At 38.9% G+C, this 27,152-nt stretch overlaps 1 protein-coding gene across 1 annotated transcript in view; it reads right to left on the reverse strand.

Moving 5' to 3' along the window:
• LOC122396800 overlaps window positions 1-27,152 on the reverse strand; it is a 184,521-nt gene that overhangs the window by 60,271 nt on the left and 97,098 nt on the right. The window contains exon 4 of the mRNA XM_043395487.1: window positions 17,196-17,288. Within this exon, the coding sequence (XP_043251422.1) occupies window positions 17,196-17,288 (93 nt within the window). The remainder of the gene's footprint in view (window positions 1-17,195; window positions 17,289-27,152) is intronic.

A 27,152-nucleotide genomic window follows, 5' to 3' on the forward strand; every position in this document is an offset into this window, starting at 1 on the left:
GAAATATCAATTAGTGGTTATCAAGTTTTACTATCGAATTAAGGTAGTATTCCAACTATGCATACCGTAAAGTGGTATCGTAATATTAAGCGAATGTAACAAGATTATATTTAAAAAAATATTATTAACCGAGATCTTGATTATCTGAATGATTTCAAATTTGAAACATTTGTTTACATTTACTATATGCATTTAAACAAATAAAAGAACGATCTACGTATTATCACTTTCTATTATTTTCAATAGAAATATTTATAAATGAAGAACAACTTATAGAAGGGAAATTCTAATTCATATAATCAGAGGTTGCGGACGCTGTGCTTTGATAACAAAAATTTTCAGTGCAACTGACGCGGTCGGAGTACACTCCTACTTCTGGTTATTCTGCCGAGCTACTCGACTCGACAGTGTTTCTAGCATGGCTCGATAAACAATACTGAAATCGTTACGAGCGTCTAGACCAGCGAACAAAGTGATGCTCAGGTGTGCGCGTGCTTTCTGTTTGTCGCACACGTTACGAGCCTCGAAAAGAAAAGCTAAATATTAAGTGTGCTTCCGGCGAGAGCGTGGCAAAGTATCGTACAATTAACTGACGTCACTCGAATGCATTTATATGTACGGATGCATTCAAAGTACCGATCACACGACGACGTACCAATGTGTATTCATAAAAAATGATTGTAATTGACCACTGCAACCAAAAATAATTTTTCCAGAACGATTTGAAATTTTTTAATTTTGTCGAAAAATTTCTCAGCTTCTCGAATTTTTTTCTAGAAAATGGGTAGGATTTCGGGGGTATGTCTATTCACCAAAAATCATTGTAATTGACCCTTGTAACTGAGAATAATTTTTCCAGAACGATTTGAAATTTTTTAATTTTGTGAAAAAATGTCACATTCTCGAATTTTTTTCTAGAAAATGGGTAGGATTTCGGGGGTATGTCTATTGACTAAACATGATTGTAATTGACCCCTACAATCGAAAATAATTTTTTCAAAACGATTTGAAAAAATTGTTTTTCGCCGAAAAATTTCAGGGAAACATGTCAATGTATGGTCAAACATTACATTTTTGGTAAGAAATTTTTTTCTCGAAAGTGCGTAGGATTTCGGCGGAATGTCTATTCACCAAAAATAATTGTAATTGACCCCTGCAATCGAAAATAATTTTTCTAGAACGATTTGAAATTTTTTAATTTTGTCGAAAAATTTCTCAGCTTCTCGAATTTTTTTCTCGAAAGTGCGTGGGAATTCGAGGGTATGACTACTCACCAAAAATAATTGTAATTGACCCCTCGAACTGAGAATAATTTTTCCAGAACGATTTGAAATTTTTTAATTTTGTCGAAAAATTTCTCAGCTTCTCGAATTTTTTCTCGAAAGTGCGTAGGAATTCGAGGGTATGTCTATTCACCTAAAATAATTGTAATTGATCGTTGCAACTGAGAATAATTTTTCCAGAATGATTTAAAATTTTTTAATTTAATTTTTAATAACTTTTTAACGAAGCCTGAATTGAAAAATTGATATTCTTGATTTTCGTCTTATTTTGGCCTGTGGAATCTCTCTTTAAAATGTTTCCCTGGGGTGGTCGAACACCTTGTATAGATATGAAACAGTTTCTTTGTAGAAAGGAAGGTCCTTCAACCAGAAAATGTCATTAAGTATTCGAATTTTCAGATTGAAGCAAAGTTCCAATTCGTAGGCATCAGCTACCCAACTAGCTCGCATTGACTACCAAATAGGAAGAACGGAATTGGCGGACTAACAATGCTGAAACCTGTGCAACGTGCGGCTGCACATCGATTTCGCCTGAGAGCCAATATTCGATCCGAGTGCAGGTATCCAAAAGCGTTCGATAAACACGGCCATGTCTGCAGGTTAGCTGCAACCATCGGACGATCCTTTCGGTGGCTCAGATCACCACCGCAATTGAGACGACGCCCATAATGCAGGGGTTGCAACATCAAAGTGTTGAATACGAGTTAATTGCGGCGTGACTATTCAGCTCCGTGTGAATGCTGACCGGTATCACTGAGAATTCCAGGGAAGTTCTCTATGCGATGTACTTTATTTCGGTCGGTCGTGTGGGCCCGATCGTTATCCGCTTTGATTTTACGTCCAGTATCAGTTTCGTGCTTCTGTTCGATTAACAGTATGGAACGACGTTAAAGGATCCTCGCAGAACGCGATGAATGCGCAACGTGATCGAGGATAATGATTTCACCGCGATCAAAGGTAACTCTGATTTCGTTTGATTTGGAAATATCGACGAATGATACGTGGATTCATTTGTAGAAGCGTTAACGGCACTTTGCGATTCAAATTCGTCGGGTTTCCAATTTTCTCACCGGCTAGGTATATTTTTCGACGATCGGACCAACGACAAATTACAATTATTTCCAGCACGTTGGTAAACGCTGAACATTACTGACGCGACTGGAATTATTTCGAGAACCGATTGTACAACGACTATAGCCGAAATTATCAGTCACACGTGATAGTAATGGTATTCCGATCGAATTGAAGATACTTTACATATTAAATATACATACGAAATATTCTGTAAGGAAAATTTATGTTTTTGAATTTCACTGCTAGTAGAAATCATTTCAGTTAATTTCGTAATACATTTGAATTGCGATTTTAACTAGAAAATATGGCTCACCGATATCGGTCAATATTTGACTATTATCATCAAATGTTAAGGTGATAACGTTAAGAGAGTACAATACCGGAGGCGACGGAACAAAGAAACCTAAGTAATACTCGTAACACTTTGTATATCAAGTGCTTAAGAACGGCTGTTCTTCAGAGATATCCGTTGATGAAAAGTACCCCTGGATGTTAAGTGCGGAATTAAAATTGTGTAAAGCGCTCGAGCCCTGTTCCGAGCAAATCCGCTTTAAAGATAATGCAAACGCGTGACAAATGCAAGTTTACTCGTGCTGCAACTTTGCGGAGGCAAGCAAGGCGACGCGTTGCGTAATACATTCTGCGAGATTAAACGTAATGATTTTTACTGCAATTCTAATTTATTCCCTAAAGTACACTCGAGAGTCTCAAACGTAACAAAGTTTCCAAAATTTCGTTTCAACGGCGAATAATTGCTAGTAAATCCCATATAAAGTTTCACGGTACATTGGTAAAGAAATTCAATTTATTAACCCTTAAAAGTAAACCTTAAAAGTTCACCATGTCCGGTGAACAGCTTTTAAAATTACCATTAGAATTTTTAATATGCAATGTCATTTTAGCACCATTCAATTTCACGACTTTTCTTATAGTGTACGTAAAATGAATTTTTCAATATTCTATACCTATTGTTTGTTTTCTGAGAAATATATGTAGTCTTGTTTAATAGTTCCACTATCTTTCTATCCGTCTTAGAACGATCTAATAATGCGTTAAAAATAGTCAAACTTTGGATGCGTGCAGTTCGGAAATTACTAGTGTTTTATTAATAATTGAGGCATCGTTAAAAGCGGTGAACCTTCCCCTTTAAAATGGCTTTTGGGTTTTGTCGATCGGACTTTCCGTTTTCGAGATATCGTAATTTATATGAAGGGGTAATTTTTTAAATTCCGCTCGGGGCCTTACGAAAGCCCATTAACGCGTATTAAAAATACTAAAACTTTAGATGCGTGCAGTTCCGAAACTACTAGTGTTTTCTCTATTATTAAGCAATCATTAGCAGCGGTAAAGCCTCCTCTTTAAAATGCTTTTTTGTTTTTGCCGATCGGACTTCCCGTTTTCGAGATATCGTAATTTATGTAAAAGGTAATTTTTCTTAATTCGACTATCGCTGTCTTCGTCTAACGCGTCGCGTCGGACCTCCTTGTCGCACGTTGACCCACTGACCGAATGAATGAGTGACGTCACGTTTACTATTTACTACGGTCACGTGCGGTCAACGGCCTTGACAAGGCCGTAGTAAACAAAGCTTCGGACCCTCATATCTCCGAAACTAGCCACCGCATCGACTTGAAATTAAAATCGCCATATCTCCGGAACTAATAAAGCTATCGACTCGTACAAACGCTCATTTTAAAGGGTGTTTCCTCCCCTATCTGATGAATATAAAAACTATTCTAATTTATGCTGTCTTCTATGTTTATTTTCACATTTGCTGTAACACTATGCACCCGAAAGAGTTTCAACAATTCTGGTGTGCGATAAACGTAGATTATAAATTGAAAACAAATTTAAGTTTGAATACAGGATATTTGCTTAATTATTAGCCAGCATTTTTTCGTAAATAATTCAAACAGATTTCCTGTATTCCTTATCTTTCTGTATTTCAATAATTTTTTATAAACTCTTGAAAATAACTTGTTTAAGAGCACTCGAGCTACAATGTTCTCTACATCGACCAATTGTCAATTATTTAATTATTAAAAAGAAAGCACGCGTGTGTTATCGTTTCACAAGAAACCACAAACGCAACGAAGAATGATCCGGACTACAATGCAAGGGGAGTGAAATTCCAGAGTCTGGGCGACGTTTAATCCCGTCCGCGGTGGGTCGAAGATAGGAAACACGGCCGCACGTACTTGGAAATTAAAATTCCACGAGGTGCTCGTGTCAACGGCCGTGTAAATGCGCTTTAATAATAATGTAAACGCGTAACGAATGGGAGTTAACGCGCGGTCACTTTACCGTGAAACGAGGCGACGCGGCATTTCCAACGTCGGGGCGACGGTGATCGTCAGGGACGCGGCACACGGTCACCAGAGAAGCGGGGAGTGGACGAGGGGAGGGGTTCACGGAGGATAGCGAACACGTGGACACTGAAATCCGCCCCTTGAATTCCAGCTGCGTTTCACCATTCGCGTCTGTCCGCGTACAAACGTACAAACCTGCGTGGCCGGGGTAATACGCATAATTGCATAAAATTACGAGGACAGTGGCCAAATTATCGGGTGGACGGTTTAAACGAGCACCGATTACGACGCGGCCTGCCTCACCTGTGAAGTATTCCGTTCGTCGACGAGCCCTCGCGAATTATTAAATGTAAAACAAGTCCAAAGTTCTTTGGTAATGAAGAAGCCTCACTCAACGTCGTTTCTAAGAGGACTTTATTATTCTACTAACACACCAATGGCTCATTTTATTCATAGAGTAATAATAAATTATTCTTGATAAAAGAAATGATCTCTTTTAAATAATATGTGGTCTTCTTTAGAAAAAATTCCAGAAAAATACTATACCATAAACCTCAATAATAAATACAGTATATTATAGAAATTCTACAATATTATTCCATGAAGTTTAATAACATATCTTTTTAGATTCTCTCCTCTAGAGGGTGGCCAAACCATACACGTTTACTAGAAAAATATTTTTCTGACAAATGACAAATTATAAACTATTTATAGAGATTTGTAATTTAAAGGTGGACTTCATTTTTTAGAACAGAATTAATACAAGGAATCCAGCTTGAGTGGAGATTACTTTAAAGCAAAAAATTCGACGACCAGTAATAAATCTGTGAGAATTCATCGATCAATCCAATGCGTCCGAATAATCCCACCCTGTGCTTCGAATGCTCGCGAGGCCCTTCTTGTTTACTGCGCACGTATTTTCGATGGTTCGGTCGGGCGCTGGGTAGACGAGGTTTTCGATGCACAGCGATGTTTGTGTTTCGCGTGGGGTGTATGCACGATGTGTAGCAGAGTATACCATCAGTTTGATAAACGGGAAAAGAAGTTTTCACGCGATATTTGAACAGACGAAACATTTTATAATATTTTCAATATACTAAGTCTGGCAGCTCGTCCACTCCTATCGATCGTCGATTTCGATATCACGCACAGGCGTCACCGTTTGATTCGAGAACTATTAAATTTATTTTTCTCGGCAAATAAACATGCACGGTTCTAAAATATTATTCATAATTTATGTTGTATTATTCGTATTAAATATTTTAACTTTCTGTTCAAATATTCGCTGGGATTTCAATGCAACTTAAAATCGACATTTTTCGTTACGTTTGCTCTTAAAATACAAATAACCGAGCGAATAGTCCAGACAAGCCAACACTGTTATTCTTATTAATATTTGAGAGCATCAATATTTAATGGCAGGGGACCTTACGTTTGTGAACGAATCCTTTATTTAAGTTTCGGTCGACGTCCTTGGTACCCTTTTGAGATACATAATACTTACACACTGAAAGGGGGAAAATTACAGAGTTGAAAAAAGAACGTAATGAAGATACAATAGCAAAGATGATAATGAAAATACATAAAATAAAAACGAAGAAGTAAAATAGAATTAATGTTAAGAGTACAATGATTATAACGATAAATATCTATGATTTCATCAAATAAATAAATTATCTATTAATATATAGGTCATAATTTATTAACAATAAATTTTATATTTATATATTAATAAATATTTATATTATATACAATTATCTTAGTTATATTATAGAAAAAAAGATAAATTATAGATTAATAATTATTTTATAAATAATAAATATTATTATGGTTCGTCTAATTTTGTAGTTTGTTGAAACATCTTTGAAATGATTCGAATATTGAAAATTCACAGTAAACGAAATTAAATATCAATATTCACGATCGAATGAGAAAGGAAGGACTTCCTGGAATATCTGATTGTTCGTTTCAATATTGCTAATTAAGTTTCATGGGCTCGTAAAGGAGAGGTTTGAACAGAAAGGAAACACTTGACTTTGCAACCATACGCGTTAACGCGTCAGTAAGTTACCACTAAATATTCACGTATGCAACAGTAGACCCCGTTAATGCGTATTGTCTCGATCTCAAACACGTCTCGAATCCCCTACTTCTCTATACAGAAAGGGTTCGATCGGATTGTCGCGGCTATGCTTCAATTTACCCTATTAAGACCATCCGCATTCAATGTGGATTCCGTTAGTCATCAATACACAATCTATCCTGATTCTCTTCGGCGAGATTACCGTTGTCTATGTTTACTACAGACTTGTTTGAGAATACGTTCCCCATTTAGTAATCCATTATTATCCGATAGAGCTTATTTAGAACATAATCTTCATTGATAATATTAATCTTAAACTCGTTAAAAATATACACTAATAAAACTATAAGAGTTTTCACGTGTGTTGATACGACAAAATTCTACGATACTTTCAACAAAATCTCTACAAAAAATTAACAAATTATTAAAATGAATGGCAATAATTTAAAACGTGTTATTAATTTTAGCTCAATTTTAATGCCATGCATATTATTTTTAACAGGTCGCGACGTACGCGAGGCAGGTGGATTTTTAGCGAAATCCCGGTAGCTCGTTAAGCGTATCACAGCGGGCGAATTTACAATAATTTGCTATTAATGAAATTACTCAGCGTACACTGATTGTTTGTCCCCTTGTTACACGGCAATCCGCGATGGGCCAATTGTAGAGAAAAGCAAGCAAACGAGACCAGCGTGAACTTTCAAATAACCATTGAACGTTTGCCAACAGAGTTTCGTGTTTGTTGCAAATAAACATTATCAATAAATCAACACAATCTCTTCCCGACCACTGTGGATGACAGACGCGTCACAGCAATAGTTTCGCACGCGTGCTTCCTACGCGCGTTAAGAAACACGAAACAAGATCTGGACGACTGTCAGAAGAATCAAAAAAATACATAACAATTTTGTAATTGTATTAGATTTTACCGACTGCGAAGAAACCGAATGAATAAGAGAAGAATTCATAAATAATTTTCTTAAAGAAAGAAATGTGTATCTAAAAATATAAAGTACCATCACAAAATAAACAGAAATTTCATTATGGTGGATAAAAATATCTCCCAGCGAGTTTCATTGTTAAATAGAAGCTACGATTCTCTAAAAAATAACTACTAGTATAATAAAATTGATAAAAAATTATTATTACATATGGGGTATGCAATAGAGCACGACTTGGCTTGCAGCGCGAGTAGAAAAGGATACGAATGGTCAGACGCGCCAGCCAAATCGTATTCAATCGCACGCGACACAAATATTCAGATTCAATTATGTCGAAAACGAAGCATCAGGGGACAAGTATTACTGTACATTTTCGACTTATTATTTCGCGTACCATCAACCCGTACTGTATTCTACCATCGATACTAAGACATTCTACATATTTTCATTTAACATTTCGTACTGAAGTGTATAAAAAATCGTTTCCATCATTAATACTCTGTCTTCCTTTCTAAGTATAAACAATCTTGCCAGGATCTTTAAAATTTTCATGGCACATTAGACGGATGAAGACTAGCGCGAGTGACAGTATCCCGCCAAGGACCACTTATCTTCCATCCGCGGGAATCAAAGTCTCCCGCCTCCGCGAAATGTAAATAACAATTTGCCAGCCGACGACAGGGAATTTCCTGTAGTTCTAAGAATTAATATCGAATCTCTGACGACAATCTCGTTACGCCTTCGAAGGGCGGTTTGAACGGGTTTTCAACTGAAGGAAATTCACCGCCGTTGAAAAGGAGGCACCGCCGATCGATTCCAAGGAAGAGAGAGAGAGAGAGAAAGAGAAACGCGGGAGGGAAAAGTCGCGATATTGCCAATTTCGCTATCACGCTTTCATTTCGGGCACCACCCTGCGCTAACATCGTGAGCATCGAATTTTCGTTTTACGCTCGTCACCCAGCCGGAAGAAGAGGGGCCAGGACGAATTTTCCTCGCTATCATCGCCCTCTGCCTTGCTACACGCGTTCCCCGATGCGTTATGTTATGGTAACCGCGCGTGAGACGTTTCACAGGATTTTCGTCTCGACGTATGCTCGATCCGGAGAATTATGGAAAGCCCCTGACCTGTTTTCTATCGGCTGTAGGAAAAACGTACGTCGATAGTTACGGTCTCGATCCGAGATTATGTCCCCCTCGTGGAATAACTGAAACCATTCGCCTACTTTTGTGCAAAATATCACGTTAATTATTTGATAATTTTAAACACGAGTGATCAAATATTAATATCTGTCAGGTTTTTCCATCGAGGTAGCACAAATATTAGAAGCAATAATTTGTGTTAAAATAGATCAATATATTATGCTTTTGTTTTATTTGTAGAATACATTTGCGATAATTACGGAAGAAAATACAGAAAATACCGAACGAGTCGTTGCGAATAATTAAAGATTTTAATCGTGTTGTGGGAAAACCACAACCATAGATAAAGTATTCGAACTTCGGCCGAACATAGTAGCACATTGCGTGCAAACAATGCATCGAATAATAAATATTTATGCAACAAATAATTTGGACACAGACCCGGTCCATAATTAAATAAAATTTAGACATATTCAGCGAACCAGTGTATTTTGCTAACAAAATTCCAGATAAACCCGCGATAACATAATTTATAATGTAAATACGCGACGGTAAATTCCGAAATTGTAGACGCATTTGTGTAAATCTTAATATCATGAATAAACCGAGGAAGGCTGAAATTTTTAACGAAATTGCAAACATCGTTGGCGCAACGAATAGAAATTAATGTATCGCAACAGTATTACCGATTTTATTTTAACAGAATTCATCTATATACTATTTTTCATTGAAAAATAAATTCGAAACCTCGCTGTAATATCTTCCTCATAATATTCGTTTTCTCTGTCTCGCCTTTGGATCGATAATTGTTTGTTTGAAAGCTCGAAGTTCATTACAAAAAGACGTTCCGCAAAGTGGTGTTACCGTTACAGGCCACGAATCGCCAAGGAGACTGTAATAACAGAGTAACCAGTCCGCTCTTTGTTTCAAATGGAAACCGCTGAAAGGTATCGTTTAAGGAACGCGATAAAAGGCCAGGCGGTAAAGTGGACTGCCCCCATAATCGAGGTCAGGAGGAAGGTATTCAAAGAAGGGTGGGTTCTTGATCGACGACTTATCGATCAGTCGAACACAACTTTCCAATCTCCTGCACGCACCTAGATTGCGAGCCACCCATCGAGATCGAGCGAAGCCCCAAGAAGGGACCGCTGCCAGGAAATCCGAGAGCTGACTCAGAGTTAGGATTAGAAAGGATTAACGAATCAAACGATGGATGTTGGATCGCGTCGGGCATCGCTAAATCTCACTGACGGGGGTGACTGGGCACTGGCATGCTGATTGAATCGAGTGGCCCACTGAGGGAAACGCTAATGCGTCCCGATCGTTATCATTCCACTGAAAATTTTCGCGTTACACCACAATTTGAACGTTCCGTACTCGCTATCCAAACTATATTCCTTTATTAAGTTAACGTGATTCTATAATGTAAAAAGGAACATTTAATTCCTTGTATGTATTTTATTAAAAAAGAAGAATACTAAAATTCTGGGTGAAATATCGATATGGTTTTAGACGTATTCTTTATGGTGTACAATATTTTAAAGGGTTTCAATGGTTTGAAACCAAACATACAAATAAAAATTGCATACGGAATATCAACGTGCACCACTTTTGAAACCAGTTTCCCGAAATTGTTTGTAGAATGTGCAGACTAAAGAAGAACTTTGGTACACTTCGTTTTAATGAAATACATTTTCGGGAGTAATTAAATTGTTTTAATTTGCGCCATTAAGCGACGATCGGGCAATCACGTTATTAAAACGTGTCGAGTTGAGAAATTTCCGTCTGAACGAGCCGTGTCAGCCAAATTACAAATTCAAGTGATCGATATCGACTACAAGCCACTGTGCTGAGCCTGATATGCCCGAGTTTGGAGTACCTCGAAATCGAACCGCGTATTATAGTAACTTGATTTACTGAAAAGCTCACAACCAGTCCGGCCACTACACTGCGTTTAACCTTCCATTGTCGGGTCTATTGGCAAACGAACTCCGGAAAAGATCCCCAAAATCTGTAGTATTTGAATTTGTCGATTTACTTATGGAAATCGTGGCCTCCTTCTTCGAGTGTAAAAGACGTCAGGAAATATTGACTATTAGAATCTGACCTTTCATGGAATATCAGTGAGAAACTGTTTGGAAAAAAATCCTGTGTTGGTTGTCAAAGGGATCTGATCGAATCTAGGCCTTTAAAAAGATATTCAACTACACGCGTGTAATAATAAAATTCGAATAATGTAACTTGATCGACTCCTTGCAGAGAATAATTATTTCAGCAATTGAATAATTGGAAACAGAATTTTTTAGAAGAAATTTACAGTTATTTTCTTTACTGTGAAAAGAAAACATTAGATTTTGTTCATTCACTAAATCTATTATAATTTACAAAGACTGATATTAAAATTTTCAACGAAATCTACAACGACGCTTATTATGATCAACAACAGGAATCGTGGATGATAATTTTATGGTAAATACGGAACAATATTACGAGCTTTGACTATTCAGTTCACTTGGATTCGGTAAATACGTCTTATCACAGGATTCCCTTATCGAATGCAGTTAGCCTGCTACAGCCAGTTCAATATTTCCTCTTCGAATATGCATGTATCGATTCCCATCAATCTTGAGAAATTAATGTTCATCCCGAGCACTCCGTACATATTTATTACAGGGAATCAATAAACAAATAGATGAAATTTTAGCGTCAGAAACACTTCGTAGAACGATAGTTTACGTTTTAAATAAATTAAACAAGATAGCTCTCGATATAAATGAATTATTTAAAAAAACAATTCAACCCTTCTCCGTTCAAAGAAACGGATAATGTAGGAGCGTTACATGAAGAATGTGTTTGGTCAACGCCGATGGAAAGAGTTACCGATTCGTTCTTTTCCCCGGGTCCAGTGAAATAATTAAAAGTTTAATTTAGTTTGGACGAGTCTGGAAACTAGAAAACGTCGTGCCTAAATTGAACGAGTTTGCACGTCTACGTGTGTCGTTTTCGCAGTTGACAAAAGTCTGTCGATTTAAACTCGGGTCCTCGTATTCCTCGACGAGCAAGTTCGAAAAATTCGTCCCAACGGCAAAGGCAATCCTTGCTCTATTCGGGAAAACGTCACTCGGCGACAAACTCTCGACACAAACTGAAACACGTGTCCCCAAAACCTCGAGGCATCTGATTAGTCAACTGGGTAAATCGAAAGTAATCGATACAACGTCGAATACGTTGAACAGAATGTCGTTTAAAATGCTGCGAAAAGTTTCACGAATCCCTGCTCGAACTCAACTTGAATAAAGTCATTCTTCATTAAATTAAAACTACATTGTTGACTGCAAATATGTTTATTATATGAATAGTAAGAATTTAAATTTTTTGAAGATATTTTGGAAAAATTGAGTCAATAAAAGATAGTTGAAATAGTAATTCTGAAGGCCACAAAGTATCTCGTCAGTCAGATTGAAAATGTTCATCACGTTTCTGCACTAATTTCACATATTAATATCGTTACTCGAGCAGGGACCAAATAACAAATAAATGGAATTAATTAAACATTAATATCGCGACCAACTGGCAAATTTGTTGGTCCAGTTATAGTACATATTTCCCCAACCAGAAAAGGCCGTGTTTCAAAAATATATCGCGCGGAGATCGAGTATGGCAGAGAATCCACAGAGACGATAGATAACGTTTGTTGTTATTAATCGATTCGTAACCCGTTAAGCGTGTTACAACATTTCGAAAGTTTGTATTACCCGATCGACACGAATACACCTGGTAGCCGCCGGGAAACTGTCAGGTTTCGAAGGGCTGCCCCGAACAATGGAAAACAAAAAACAGTTGCGTACAAATTGGAAAAGCGCAACAACGAAGCAATCGGGAAAAGTTACCGCGCGATAATTGAAGGGTGGAGACTGGTATCGGTTAAGTATCGTCGAAACATTTTATCGTTTTCACGGCGAATCGGTCAACAATACGAAATGATAACAATGCCGTACTCGGGGCTGCGATACAAAAGTGTTTTCATAAAGTTTTGCTGTTGATATTGCGCGTCTTAAAGTTGGGCAAAACGCTCCGATAAACATCGGTTTGCAAACCTTTTGTTTCCAAAATACGATTGCTTTAAATTGTTACGTATCTCGACGGCAAATATTCAAAGCGATCTCCATTTAGTTAGCAAACATTTTACTTCTTTGTAATCAATTTTGTAATTTTATTTCTGTATTTCTGTGAATAATCGTTGAAATTCTGAACATTAAGATTATCAAATTTTTCTATTTTACATGAATTATTAGAAAGAGGTTCGTTCGTCTCATTTACTGTCCCCTAGCATCTAAAAAATTAAAGGAAAGGCTGTTAAGGGAATTAAGAAGAAAAATGACACGAATGCTCGTGCCCTAAATAAAATAATAAGATTGGATATGCTAAATTCTGATATAGAACTACGTGCCCGTAATGAAAATTGAGTTCTGCAAAGGGGTGAACGTTTAGTCAACACCGTCTGCACGAAAAGTTTCAGAGGCGTCTCTTTAACGAGTGCAAATTGGCGTACACTGGAAAACTGCCAAACGGCCGAATAGAGGTAATAAGATATTCCAGTCCGCTACCCATCGATTGTTGTAAGAAGCCCCCAAGTGTCTTCCAAGTGTAACACTTTCCTGATGAGAGTCAATTTTCCAGGAATTTCCTTCGCTATCGCTTGTTATAAGTGTATCTCACTTAATAAATAACAAAACCTCGCTACTACGTCCAATAACCATTGAATTATGATTTTTTTTTAATAAAAATTAACAAAATGTATACATCGAATTTTAATAAATACCTACGTAATATTTTGATAAATTCCTCTACAGTCTATATATTGTTTCGAAAGGATCTGCTTCAACGTTTACTCGATTTGACCAAGAGAAATATATACGAAAGGTAAAATGTAATTTCACGCACTACTTCGTTAACTACAGTTTCATTACGGTCGGTTATTAACCACCACAAATTAAGATTAATCGACGATGGAAAAATTTGAATTTAGCTAACTGCAGTTAGAAAGGAGGACGAAGAAATAAACTAATTACACGTCGCTCGCTGTGAAATAGCAACGAGGTTGCCCGGAACAATAATTTATCCGCTTTATTCTTACCCGAGACTGGTTCGGGACGACAAATAATAATACGGTAACCCTATTTCGAGCTTACAGGGCAGAGTTTAAATTGGAAGGTGCCCCAGGGCGTCTCGTATGCAGTTAACAAGGGCTATATCCAAGTCTCGGACATTCTACCCAACCATCGATTGCAGTTAACTTCGGCCACGATCCAAATGGGGGATGATGCGGTGTAGGCATGCCCCGGAACTCGTTTTGTATTATCTTTCAAAATATCCTCGTGCAAATCTTTCCCTTTAATTACTGCCTCCTATCCACGCAATCGTGGTTACATCGCTGGAAGATTTGCATAAAGATCCGCAGTCTAGTAATAACAGTACTCTTTGCTAGTTTAAGACGTTCTGAATATCAACAAAAATTACAGATATTCGTAATTCGATTCGGAGAAGTGAATTTATTTAAAAATTCATAGTATCGAGTGAAACGAGTGTATCAAAATTGAAATATCTAGCGAAGTTGCAGCCATAGACAGATTTGTCGTACTGGTTAGAGAGGCTTCGCTCTCGACAACGAGCAAAATCGAACAATGCTTTCGAGGACCGTGTCCACGAGAATCCTCCTCCTCGAATCTTTGAAGATCCGTTCGATTTACGAGGAGTTTTTCAAAAGATTCACAGAAAATTCCAACGAGTACTCTGCTATTTGCTCGAAACCTTCCAACGCATTAAGGGGGTTAGACACCTTTGACAGCCCAAAAATAGACCTCTATTCAAACGCAAATTGTGAAGTAGTAAATAGAGGTAAACTGAAACTTTTTGTTTCTTTTCATTCATTATTCTATATTCTTTAACAAAAAAGAAGAAAAATCAAAATAACTTTATGTACATAAAAGTTGTAAGTATAAACATAAAGTCGTGTATTCTGTGCAGGAATCTGATGGTGAACATTGTTCCAGATGGATGAATTATCTGAAACCAGTCCCAACCATGTGTCGGAAGCAAAATTATTTATTAAATTAGAATCGAACTCGACGTTTCTCATCCTGCAACGGCGTCTCGCGGTCAAAGGAGAGCAGAGGCACAGCGAGCAGCGAGAAAACTCCCGCGCTAAACATTCAGCCGGCACAAAGCGCACGGGATCCTCGCGAGGAAAATACCGACCGAAATACCCCCGCGATTCGTTTCGTATCGAACCCGGGGATTTTCTCTTTCCGCTTGAGAAACAAATAAAACTTCCGTCGCACTTGGCCGGGGCTTCCTAAGACTCCTTTTCGCCCAGTGTTCCTTTCTTGTCTCGAAACTTGCGAGCTCGGCCACGGAGGCCGCCGACCCGAACTTAATACGTACACTTATCACGCTGCAATGATCCTGTTAGCAACTTTTTTCTACCCCTTTCCGTTCCCCCTCCCCCTCCTGCCCCACCCGCCGTTGCGACCGTAAGATAGACGGAAAAAGAGAGACGATAAAAACGAGCGAACCTTTATTGGCTTTGGAAGCCACGAGAGTGCTCTCCCGTTCGCGGTATCCTCGCGTCGACGGGTCAAACTTTGCCCAAAGCAGAATGATAAAAAAAAAAGCGCGAGACGACCCCTCGAAAATTAGCCCGACGGACGCTAATTTATTTCCCGGGTCGAAGGAAGACGAGTGCGCTCCCGCAGACACGATATTTGCTTGAAAGCGGACAGGTCGCTTGGCCATAAAGCAGACCGTTTGACGAAGACCCCGAAAGAGTCGGTTGGATTTGGTCGAATCGCGTCGAGCTCGTTATTTCAGAGGATTTTCAAATAGTATAACCACGGGAGACATTCTATATTTTTTAAATGGAAATTTAAAAAAAAAAATTGGGGTCACGGTTATTCGAACTCGAGCCATTTCAAGATTCTTTATAGTAAAACATTCTTACGAAGATTAGCCCCGACGTTCCCATTATCTGCGGAACTATCTTCCGTTGTCAATCGTTAAAATTACCGAGAGCAATTAAAAACTCGCGATATTTAAATCGCGAGCGGTCGATTTTAATTGCGCCCGGGTTCTTCGTTAATTTACAACGAATGTCACGATCGCGCCCGATTGAAATGATCACCACGCGACGCGGGCGATCTGGTAATTAAGGGACGCGCCGAGAACGAAGACAAAAATCGGGCCGCGGGACAAAACTGAAAAACTCCCGATTCTAAATTCGCCGCGGATCGTCGAACAGAAACGTCGATCGGGACAAACAAAATTTTCCGGCGACGGTCTCGCCGCGACGCGACGATTTATTCGCGCGTCTAATGATGCGCGGAACGCTAATTAATTAACCCCGCGTGACGCGGTCGGCCGTTTAAGAATCGACCGGTTCCCGTTCCGTTCGCCGATAATTACGTGACAAATTTTAATTAATTCACCGTAATTATCGCGATGGGACGCGATCGCGGGCAGAGAAAACCTGCAGCAGTTTCGAAAATATTCTAATATTTTATTCGTATCGGACTAAAATCGACGAGACGATACAAACGTTTTTGCGGAGCGCGTCGGATTGCCGGTGAAATTTTAAAAGGGTTTTTCACAAAACCATAGCACTCGTTCGATGGATGTTTCGAAAGCTATCCGATTAATTTGAAATTTTAACCAATATTTAACAACGAAAATGTCTATCGTTTCGCGTAACGATTGTTTGTTTCGCAAAATCGTATCAGAGATAAATTCATAAAAGCGAGTGACTGCTTTTTTGCACCAAATCCATTGTTACACTCATATTAATGAAAATGCTTTAAATTTTTTATTTCAAGCTCGACCGTGCATTCCGGCGTACAGTAAAAGTCTTTTGTTTATTTAAAGGATATTAATATGTGAAATAATACCGCGTAAGAAATTTTGAAAAGGATAAATTCCCAAAAATACTGGTTTCATCCATTAACAGAACGATTCTAAAATGTAGGACAAACTGTAGGTTTTTTTTGAAAAAATAATACAAATGGTAATTCATGTTTTCAAGCATCATCGTTCGAGAAATGATTGCACGAATGTTTTATCGGATAAAATACCGTGCCAAATAATTTGTTTACCCCGTTTTAAATATATTTTACGAAAACGTGGGGGAATCGAGGTTGCACGCGGGTACAGTGTACGATGCGCATATTAAGATGCAAGAAAATCGATTCTCTAAAACCTCCGTGGCGGTGTTCCCTCTAAACGAGAGTTTCCGGGTTTTTATATCCCGCGGGACAACGAGAAACAACGGGAGGAAGTTCCGCGCGAGCGATAATAAGAAAATTGCGAAACTTACCGACATCCTTGGAACCACCCCATGTCCCCAGTTGTGCCTGGCGTGCTAATCGAGACAATGCGTCCACGTAGACGCGGGATGCGGCTGCGGCACCTGGAAAATAATGAAACACATTGCGATTGTAGCAGCCGAACAGCAGGTGTATCGCGATTCTCTATCTTTTCTCATTTTCCTTCGGCGATAATTCAACCGGCACGCCGCGTTCTATTTAATTAAAGAGGGGTGGACCCGTGGCGAGTCTTAATCGCTTGGAAATTTTATCGATTCGCGCGAAAAAGGGACCCGGCGTTTCAATTTCTGCCGGGAATCGTTAGCAATCGACGACTTTTAGCCTTCAATCCTTAATTACGCGAACGCGCGTTAATGATAATGTTTTCTAAGCGTTTATAATACCCTCATTTCTTTAATCGATGAATATTCAACGTTCCGAACGTACTCCTTTCGATCGAGCCGCGTATGCAGGCCAACGATCGAGAGAATTTATTAATTTTCTCTCGGGAATCATTAATTATACCTTCTCCGACCCCCGGCGGTGCTCTATCTACGATCGTGCACAGTTTGTTTTAATTTAAATCGCTTTTGTAATATACTTTTACCCGCTTATTAAGTCTATAAACCTACGCTTGTGGGTTAATGATCGGAATTGATTAAACATGAGGTTTATTTATCGGAAAGAGAACGTTTAAATAACGCTCGCGGAGAAATTAACTTTCAGGAGATGCAAATATGTGAAATGTAATGAGAGGAGTGTCCGTTTGTTTCTTATCGATTTATTGGACCGTTAATAAATTCGTCGGTGTCTACCCGTGTAATTCAACTTCACAAATTATCAGAAACTAATAAAGATATTTCTTTTCATATTCTTAACTGAATCTTTTTCTTTTATCGTGACCCCTTTTATTATATCTTTAAACGTATTTATAGGAAAGCAAAATGACGATTCAAGGCAATATTATTTAGTTTGATGAGAGCTAATAAATTCTCAATAATTCTGCAGTATAATTAATTCTGTTTGCTTGAAAATTATTGAATGTTAATTAGACCATCTAGAATGGTAAATTAAATGACAAAGTGAACGTAGATATATTTCGACAAAAGACGGTACAAAAGTATATATTAACATCCTATAATATAAAAATCCTTGTTCATTTTTCGCAAACTTTTTGTACCGTTACGAGTGTGCATATCGATCCGAATATATGAAATTTCGCGACACCAATGCGCCGATAGCTTCTTTTTAAACGAAAAATAACGAGTGACTCAGTGGCGTAACTACAGACTGCAAAAAACTTCATTAACTTTTTCTGCGCGCCGGGAACAACACACTCGTTCACGGTATAACGAAAACGTCGAGCAAAAAGCGCGGCTCGCGCCAAAGAGGCTGAAGAATAAAAACGCTGTTCGAAGTACCCACGGTTATCAATAAAGAACGATCATTTCCCACGAAAGCTCCTCGTTAAAACCTATGGGGCAGAAAAATTGGGACGGTCCTGCGGCGAACAAGGAAATGGGAGGGCGAGGCTGGCGGGGCGGGTTCGGTGGAAATTGGTGGTGTGTACTCTCCTCTGTTTCCTCCTTCGAAGAATCCCTCATAAATACAGGAGTTGTATAGTACGTAACTGGCTATCGTGTGATGGGAGAAAAGAGGACGAAAGAAGGAGGAGAGCTCGGACGAGTGGTGCAGGGTAGAAGCGTGGTGTATCTCGAAACGAACGAACTTGTATAAAAGCCTGGGGGTTGTTTTATGGCGAACTACGAGCAGATCGTTCTCCGGCTGTCCTCTCAAGATCACAGTATGTTCATCCGAGGCAAAAGTGGACACTTCGGATTTAACTGTAACGAAAGACCCAGGACAGAAAGCGTTTGAAGCTTTGTTCAAACTAGACGAGGAATCGGGGAATCTCCACGGGCTTTGTTTCAAATTTTCTCGAATCGAAAACGCGGATTTCTTCGTCGACTGTTCGTTCGAGCGAACGTTAATCGAGTATGGTGTGTAGGAACTAAAAACAAAAATTAATAAACGGACATAAAAAGGTTGGTAACGTAAACGCTATTTTGCGACGTTAAAGGAATCTGCTATGAATTATGTTTGTGGAGCAACCGGGGAAGGTGGGAGTCGTACATGGTTACAATAACCTTCCAACGTCGTTCGCGTTTCCATGAAAAGTAGTAAAAACATACTCGACGCGCTCGACCCTTCGCCTCGTTCAATATTCGAGAAAGTTTAATACGCGGAAAATTATTTCGAGAATATGAAACGCCTCGCGGAAACGCATTATCGCCGTTTTCCGCGAAAACGTGTAATTTTATAGAATGTCAATATTTGAAAACTTTGGAGTCTACGAGACTGGTCATTTCTTCGCCTTTGAATTACACGATAAATAAATTACAATTTTTCTAACTACTACGCTATTAAGAAACAACTTTTTCAATATTTTTATAATTTCTACATATTCTACACTAAAATACGCGTTATTTGCCGTTTCAAAAATTAAAATCGTCCAATCCGTTCAGAAGTTATAACGTTTTAAAGATACGCCTGAAATTTAAGGGAAACATATCAACGGTATGGTCAGACATTATATTTTCGGTAAGGAATTTTTTTCTCGAAAGTCCGTAGGATTTCGGGGTTATGTCTAATGACCAAAAATGATTGTAATAGACCCTTGTAACTGAAAATAATTTTTTTAGAACGATTTGAAATTTTTTAATTTTGTCGAAAAATATCAACATTTACACGAATTTTTTTCTCGAAACTGCGTAGGATTTTGGGGGTATGTCTATTCACCAAAAATGATTGTAATTGGCCCCCGCAAATTTGCCAGGTTGAAACTTTGTAATAATTTATGAGGTACAATTTGTAAAATAATGTACTAAAATCGTGGAAATAGTTGTAATTTTTTGAAATGTTGTTCGAGATTTTTCAAACGACGGGATAAATCGTATCCTATCTTGTTCCATCCTTTCGCAGCAGTGAAATTCTTTCCCGAAGGACTTTCCGCTAGAATGGAGAATAAAAAAGCACGAAAAGACTGATCCGGTCTGTCCATTACGTTCTCCTTGAAGAAAATCGTCTGTCCTTCCCATTCACCGTTCTGAGACAAAAGCAGGGCATTAGACGAGCGCCCCGTCCGAATACCAATGCGCTAAGCAACCGAAAAGCTTTGGCGTTAAGTCGCATTCTCTGCTTTAATCCATACTGTTTTGTCCCGAGAAATTGCATTAATTGCGAACACACCGCGGATTAGAACTTGCTAACTACTTAAACCGTACAAAAATTTCATCTCCCTCCTAAATATTCTTCGTGCCATTCTTCGATGAAAATTAAATGGTCAAAACATTGATATTTCGCTCGGAACTTCGAAAAAGCGAAATACAAAAAATAACACTGAAATTCCTTCAAGTAAAATGCAATAATAATTTTCTTTATTACATTCTCGATTAAGCTATCAACGCAAACCGTATTACTTTCCTGATTACGTTCCTTGGTTAAGCATTAATCGTGTTACTTTTCTTCCCCTCGAAGTGTGCGGGATACACGCGTTAATTATGTTTTCGGAAATCATACCCGTGTAAAACGTGTGGAAATTCAAACGACCTTGAAGCATATAACGTCTATCGCAGACTCATTCTTCGTCCTGTTTAGTGGTACTTGTCCGAAACGCTTTGGTTGACGGGGAGGCTACCCTCGCCCGTTGCGGTGTTAATTGTTATTCTCGGTCGTTCCCGGTAATTACACTCTGTACCACGAGCAAAGACCTTATTCGCCTTCGAGTGTGCAACACCGGGAGACCAGTGCCCGGGGTTGCTGTTTCCCAGGATTTCGAACGAGTATTCGGTGATACGAAATTAGTTATCGATTGCTTGCGAAATTCTCATTTAATTTCAAAGGTTATCTTTAAAGTCACAAGTATTCTAGGATTTATTATCGAGAAAATAACGGAGGCACTGATCATACTGACGATTTATTACGAAATTCTCCGAAAATTCTACTGCCAATATCCACTGCAATAATTTATATTACGAATAAAAATTGATTTCTGTTAATGCTTTGATTACTAAACTATGCTTCGGGGGGTAATCCACGTTACGTTCAATCGGAATAATAACAAACGAATATCAATAACGATACATAATTATTCTAATTTTCGAAATTTATTCGTATCATTCGAATGCGTCTATAATTTATTCTAATAGAATCGGATTTGGTATTCATACGTACACCAAAAAAATAGTTTTAAAATTGGTTATATCGTACGCTGTGGATTTCCAATCTCTGAAAAGATAGAAATTATCGATAATTCAAATGACCACCACGAAAACAAAAAAACTTTAATGGCAGTGAATTCCTCTGGAGAAATTAATTCCCGTTTATATCGCGAAACCAGCTTCCATCGACCGATTCACGCAAAATTAACTCCGTGATTTGAAAACTTCAATTATGCTTGGAAAGATGTAACGGTCTACTTTTTATTTAGGAAAGAATTTCTTTTATTACTGATAAATCTTACATAGCGTGATCGACTGGGAACAGTACATCAAAGAAATTCTATTAATTTCAAATGTATGTCAGTCCATAAATTCGAATGCACGTTTAAAAATATATACAACAGTATACAATTTTGCCTTACGTATTATTTTAAATTGTACACAAAGAGAAAAAATTATATATCAAATTAAGTTGGTTTATTATTTAATTCCTGTAAGGGGAATTCTCCAATTTCGTCCATACAAAATGCTACCAGCCTCGAAGAGAACCGCTGAGAAATCGCGTCTCGAGCTTTATTTATGTTGTCGATAATTCGTGGAACCGCGGGGGAAGCAAAGAATCCTTTAATGACAGAGAATTTCTCCGGAGAAATTCAGTTCCGATCCGCGCGCGCCGCGAAATCGGTTTCCATGAAGAGGGATCGTTTAAGGGAAACCGTTCAGGATTCGATCCGGAAGGCTCGAGATCCTGAAAAGGTGGCGCGGGCGAAGAAATTTTCCGCGACAGCCGGTGGTCCCTCTTCGGAAATGAAGCGGAAGAGGGACGCGTGTAATCAAGCGGATGTCGACGCGGAATTTCGAAGAGGGTGCCCGATATCGGGAAGTTTCACATATGACGCGGAGGGAGCGGATTTTCAGAGTATTAGTAACCCCTTCAATAACCACCGACAGCTCCACGCGTCTTTTATAACAGACGCACCGGAGGATTCTGACTTTACACGGAGTCGCTGCGTGAATGCTTCAGACTTGGGGGAGGGTGGGGTTCAGCGATCTTTCCTCTTTTTGCACCTACCCCTCTGATTCCTTCCTTTCAACCGCGCATTTGGTTTCCCCTGCTCGCGAATCCCCGGCATGAAAACCCGTCTGGCCACCGCGGTAGTTAGATTCACCGATAACTGTGTTTATTACAGACCTGATCCGGGCAAAATTGACTCCACAATTTGAAAAATTAATGCCATTATGCTCGAAGGGCACATTTAACCCTATAAAAAGTGATCCACTTGGAAATATCTAATTCTGTTATTTTCAGAAACATCTGAACAGCACATTTTTGTGATTATTAAATACATTCGAAACAAGACAGAACGATGATTTAATAATTAATGTATTTCATATTACTATCTGCGAAATGTTTCTGTTTTAACGTTTCAAGCACAAAATCATTGTTATTCAAAGATAATGCTCCTGTATATTGTGCACATAGAAATAGTGAAATAGAGCTTTTAAAAAATTGAAGATACGTATTTTCCATTATTATCTACGAAGTGTTATTATTTTAATCTCTACTTATTAAACTCGAACGAAGTTAATTCAATTCACAGAATTATATCGCTCCAGAATATAATTCGTCGGAATTTAATTTACGTTGAAAAAGATCGAATCACGGAAAGATTGATTCGCGTACGGATTCGTTACAATTTCATCTCGTTCGCTTTCAAATATCGGCCGATAATTGAAAATTAAGCTTCGCGACAAACTTTCGGTGAATACAATTCTTCGATTACCGTTCGATATTCGTTTCAACGAATGTAAATACGACGTCTGCTGCTACGAACTTCTGCCCACCCCTCTCGAAGAGATCAATCGAACCATTTACATCGAAACATCGTGCAAATTGTTTCCTTAAACCGTGACGCCACTTAATTTCTCCCTATTGACAGCGAAGCGATTCCTGAAACGATGCACAATTATTTGTATATTTAATTACGCTTTATTAATCTCTTAGATTCTTTATGAAAATACATTTAAGAAAAGACGAAGTCTAAACTGACATTATGAAATATGAAAATTGAGTACTCAAACTAATTGGAAATTTATATGATGTTAAATGTTTCCTTCTAAAGTTATTCACAGTTCTTAAAAAGGGAAGTGAAATCTATTGTACAAAATTGTTGAATGTGAGCAGGTGATAGATTCTTTGTTAAATTTATATTGTCAAATTTTCGAGCAAGTACGTACCAGGAACCCTGAACGAATTTATTTTCAAGCATCAGCAAATAAAATTCACGTCTTGAAACGTCTGCTTTAACAAATACTTTCTTCGCAGAAAATATATCGCGATTTTAGGCTTTTAGCCTACAGGTTTATGACCGAACCGCTCTCGTAAAACTCAGGGGTTCAGATTTCGACACCCCATTGCCCTCACCTTCAGGGCGTGTCTGCAAAGAATCGCAGAAACGACCCAAAGGAGTCGCTGATTCGAGGAGAAAAATATAAACTGTCTGTGAAAACAGTTAACAAAATTATCAATCCCTGCGTATCTTATTAAAATAATATAAAATAATGGAATTGTGAAACCCCATTTAACAATGTAAAGAAATTATCATTCTTATACACGAAATTAGAATTACCTATTCAACAAAACAGTAATTTCAACGAGTAGAAATTTGTTTCTGGCGTGTGACTACGGTATATAAATAAGCTATAGATATATTAAATATAGTTTATACATAAATGAATATACAGTGATAATATAAACGTTCCAACTCTTAATTTCAAGGACTTCGTACAACCAAAATAATGCCTGAAACCAGTGAATTCCAATCTCCGGTCGGAGAAACGAATATTGCACGTTCACCAGATAAAAAGTAAACGAGACCCGAAACAAGATCGACCGCGAAAAACGTTGGAATTTGTTTTCACCTGTCGTAATTTGAGATGCTTTGGATGGACTCGTAGAACACAGACGCGTAACGCGAACCATTCCCATGGGGAACTCGTATTAAATCGTGTGCTCGATGGCGGGCTAATTAAGCATAGTCCCATACCGTGTAATGCGCTCGTTCCGACTTCGGGAGGGACGAATTAACTCGTATTCTCTCGATGGCTTGACAAAAACCTTCCGCCCATTCTCATCGCTGCCAACCGTCTATCCGTGAACACCGTAACGAGGCGCGGGGTCTGAAAATCGTAGCCCTGTCACCATAAAGACGAGGGGGTAAACACGACGGGGGAAGGGTGGGTCTGAAAGGATGCGACTGAATCGGATTCGTCGTCGACTAATTCGTTTCAAAAACCGGAGGCAACGGAGCCAGTCAATTAGTGCTTTCCTCTCGCTATTCTGTCGAGCGACGCGAGAAAAACTCGCCCGCACCATTGCTCCCCCGCTTCCTGAGGGGGAGGAAAGCCGTCTCGAAAATACCAGCTTTTCCATCGAGCTATTTAAGAACGATGTCGACGACTGTGACGATTTCTTGCTCGACTTCCAAGGCGAAGAATTGCGAATATCGCGAAAACCAAGATATTTTCAGTCTCCGATGTTCGATGGAAAATTTCCGAACGGAACACGAATTTTACTTCGTAAATTTAACGAGGTAGAACAGTTACGCGGATTATTTTTATCTGTAATTGTCTGGAATTATATTTCGTGTCGTAGAAGGTTTATTTATTTATTAAATAGTTAAAATATAGTTTCCCTAGCGAAGTTATACGCAGCTAAGAGACTAAACTGGATTACTTGGAAAAATGAATTACGCCTCATTCATTATTTCACGATCTTGTGAACGTTATTAACACATTCATGGACATGAATACTATAGCATTCATTTTCATTGTAATGCAAAATGACATAAATATTATATTTATTTTTAGAAATTATTAGGCATTTAATATAAAACTTTCTTTTAACTAGCACACTGCGAAAATTAATTAGAATTGCAACGCTCGACGTAAATCACCTGCCCATTTTTGCAGCTCATTAAAATTCGATACCAATGGAAAAAAAGTACACAGACAACCGAGTAATTCGTCATCTCGAGGTTGCGAAATCCGTGTTTCCGGCTCGAAATTGTGTTGCATCGCGATCAAATCGTATATACAAAGTATACGCTGGAACCATGAAACACGTCGTTCGGATAACCCCGGTGGAAAAAGCTCCACTGCAGGCGTTAATTCGATACAAAAGCGCGGCGCGTCAAATCGCGCTCGAGGATGAGAACGGGCGCGTGAACGCCTTTCAGGACCGTTCCAATTCACGAGCCGAGCTCGTCTGTCTATTAACAGCCTAGTGAGATGCTCCGGAACGAGGGTCTAAGAGAGTCGAAGTGGAACCCGGTGAGATGAAAAATAAAAGAAGAGGGTTACTCGCCGCGGGCTTCTCTTCTCTTTCGCGCGCGCGCGCGGTGAAGTCGGGTGATAAGTGTTCATTGGCGAGCTGAAAAAAGAGGAGAAAGAAAAAAAAAGAAGCGAGAAGGCGAGCAAAGGGAGACGGAACGAAGACGCGTCCGCGGGTCGGAGAGGAAAAGACGGTGGCATTTTTTAAAATTAAATTTCTCGCGCTGTCGGAGAGACGGAAGGGTGGTTTCGCGCAGCCTGCCCGGGAACAATAAATAAAAGACACGCACACCGTCGTCCCACCGCTCCCATCTGCCACCCCCCACCCCCCCTATCCGACAACAGGCCCTCTCGCAACGAGAACGCCCGGTTGAGGTTGAAGTACAGAAGGTCGGGGCGCGCGGGGGCGAGTTCGCGTTCAAGAGTACCATAATTTACGCTCCACTCGTTTCCTCCTCGTGTATACCTAACGTGTACGAATGAAGCATAAATTCAGCCGCGCCTTCCCTTCTTTTTGTCTCTTTTTCCGTTTCTCCTTCCACCCCCGCGAACCAGGAAACTTAACGTTTAGCAGCGCGAAAAGCCGTTTGGACGAGGAAAGAGACGGAACGAGATAGATGGAGAACGGAAGGGAGACAAAGGGGCAAATGGGCGCCAAGGAAAGAGGAGACCAGATGAGGGAAATGGAGGAAACGTACCTGCCCTTCGTCGCTTCGAAGCGACGCGTTGTTTCTTTGCTCGCTGTAACCAGCACTGACCATGAGAAATTTAGTTTAGTCGATGCTTTACACGAGTTGAAATTCTAGCTTCCGTGTCTGTCATGTAGCGTCAAAGTTTCATCTTTAATCTGACCGTTCGACGAAATTAATTTTAGCGATTTGACAGTCGTCAGCTGTTCCATTGACGGATCGTGCTTTATGGGGGAAAAAGCGACAGTTTGACGAGCGATGTCTCGGACGACCCTTACCGATTTTAATGAAATTTTTCAAGGCGATGGAACACTAGAACTATTGACAATCGTGGTGTATTTATTTGTACCCAAGAAATTAACACGATAGATAGTTGAAATAAATATTTGCAAAAATCCATTCGAATAAATTGTTGCAACAAGTTAAGTTAAACGAACGAAGAAAAGGTAGCTTTTACAATAAATAAATAATCATGATCACGTTCATGGAACAGAGAAGAATCAGTATCAATATTTCATAGCATTATTTCCGTACCTTTCGTTGACTGAAAGCATCTTTCTGATTGCTTCGCCGATTTTTTTCAGCGCGCTTTAAAACATGTTATTTATCGACCGGAAGGAAGTGAAGTAAGGAGTATAGCGTAAATAAAGAACGTACAAAATGCGACCGTTACATTTTTCACAGGGTTAGCCCGTCCAACGATAAACATCGGGATATAAAACAACAA

This window comes from Colletes gigas, unplaced genomic scaffold (assembly GCF_013123115.1).
Source record: "Colletes gigas isolate AHSC1104 unplaced genomic scaffold, ASM1312311v1 Colletes_gigas_Sc00008, whole genome shotgun sequence".
Taxonomy (NCBI): Eukaryota; Metazoa; Arthropoda; class Insecta; order Hymenoptera; family Colletidae; genus Colletes; species Colletes gigas.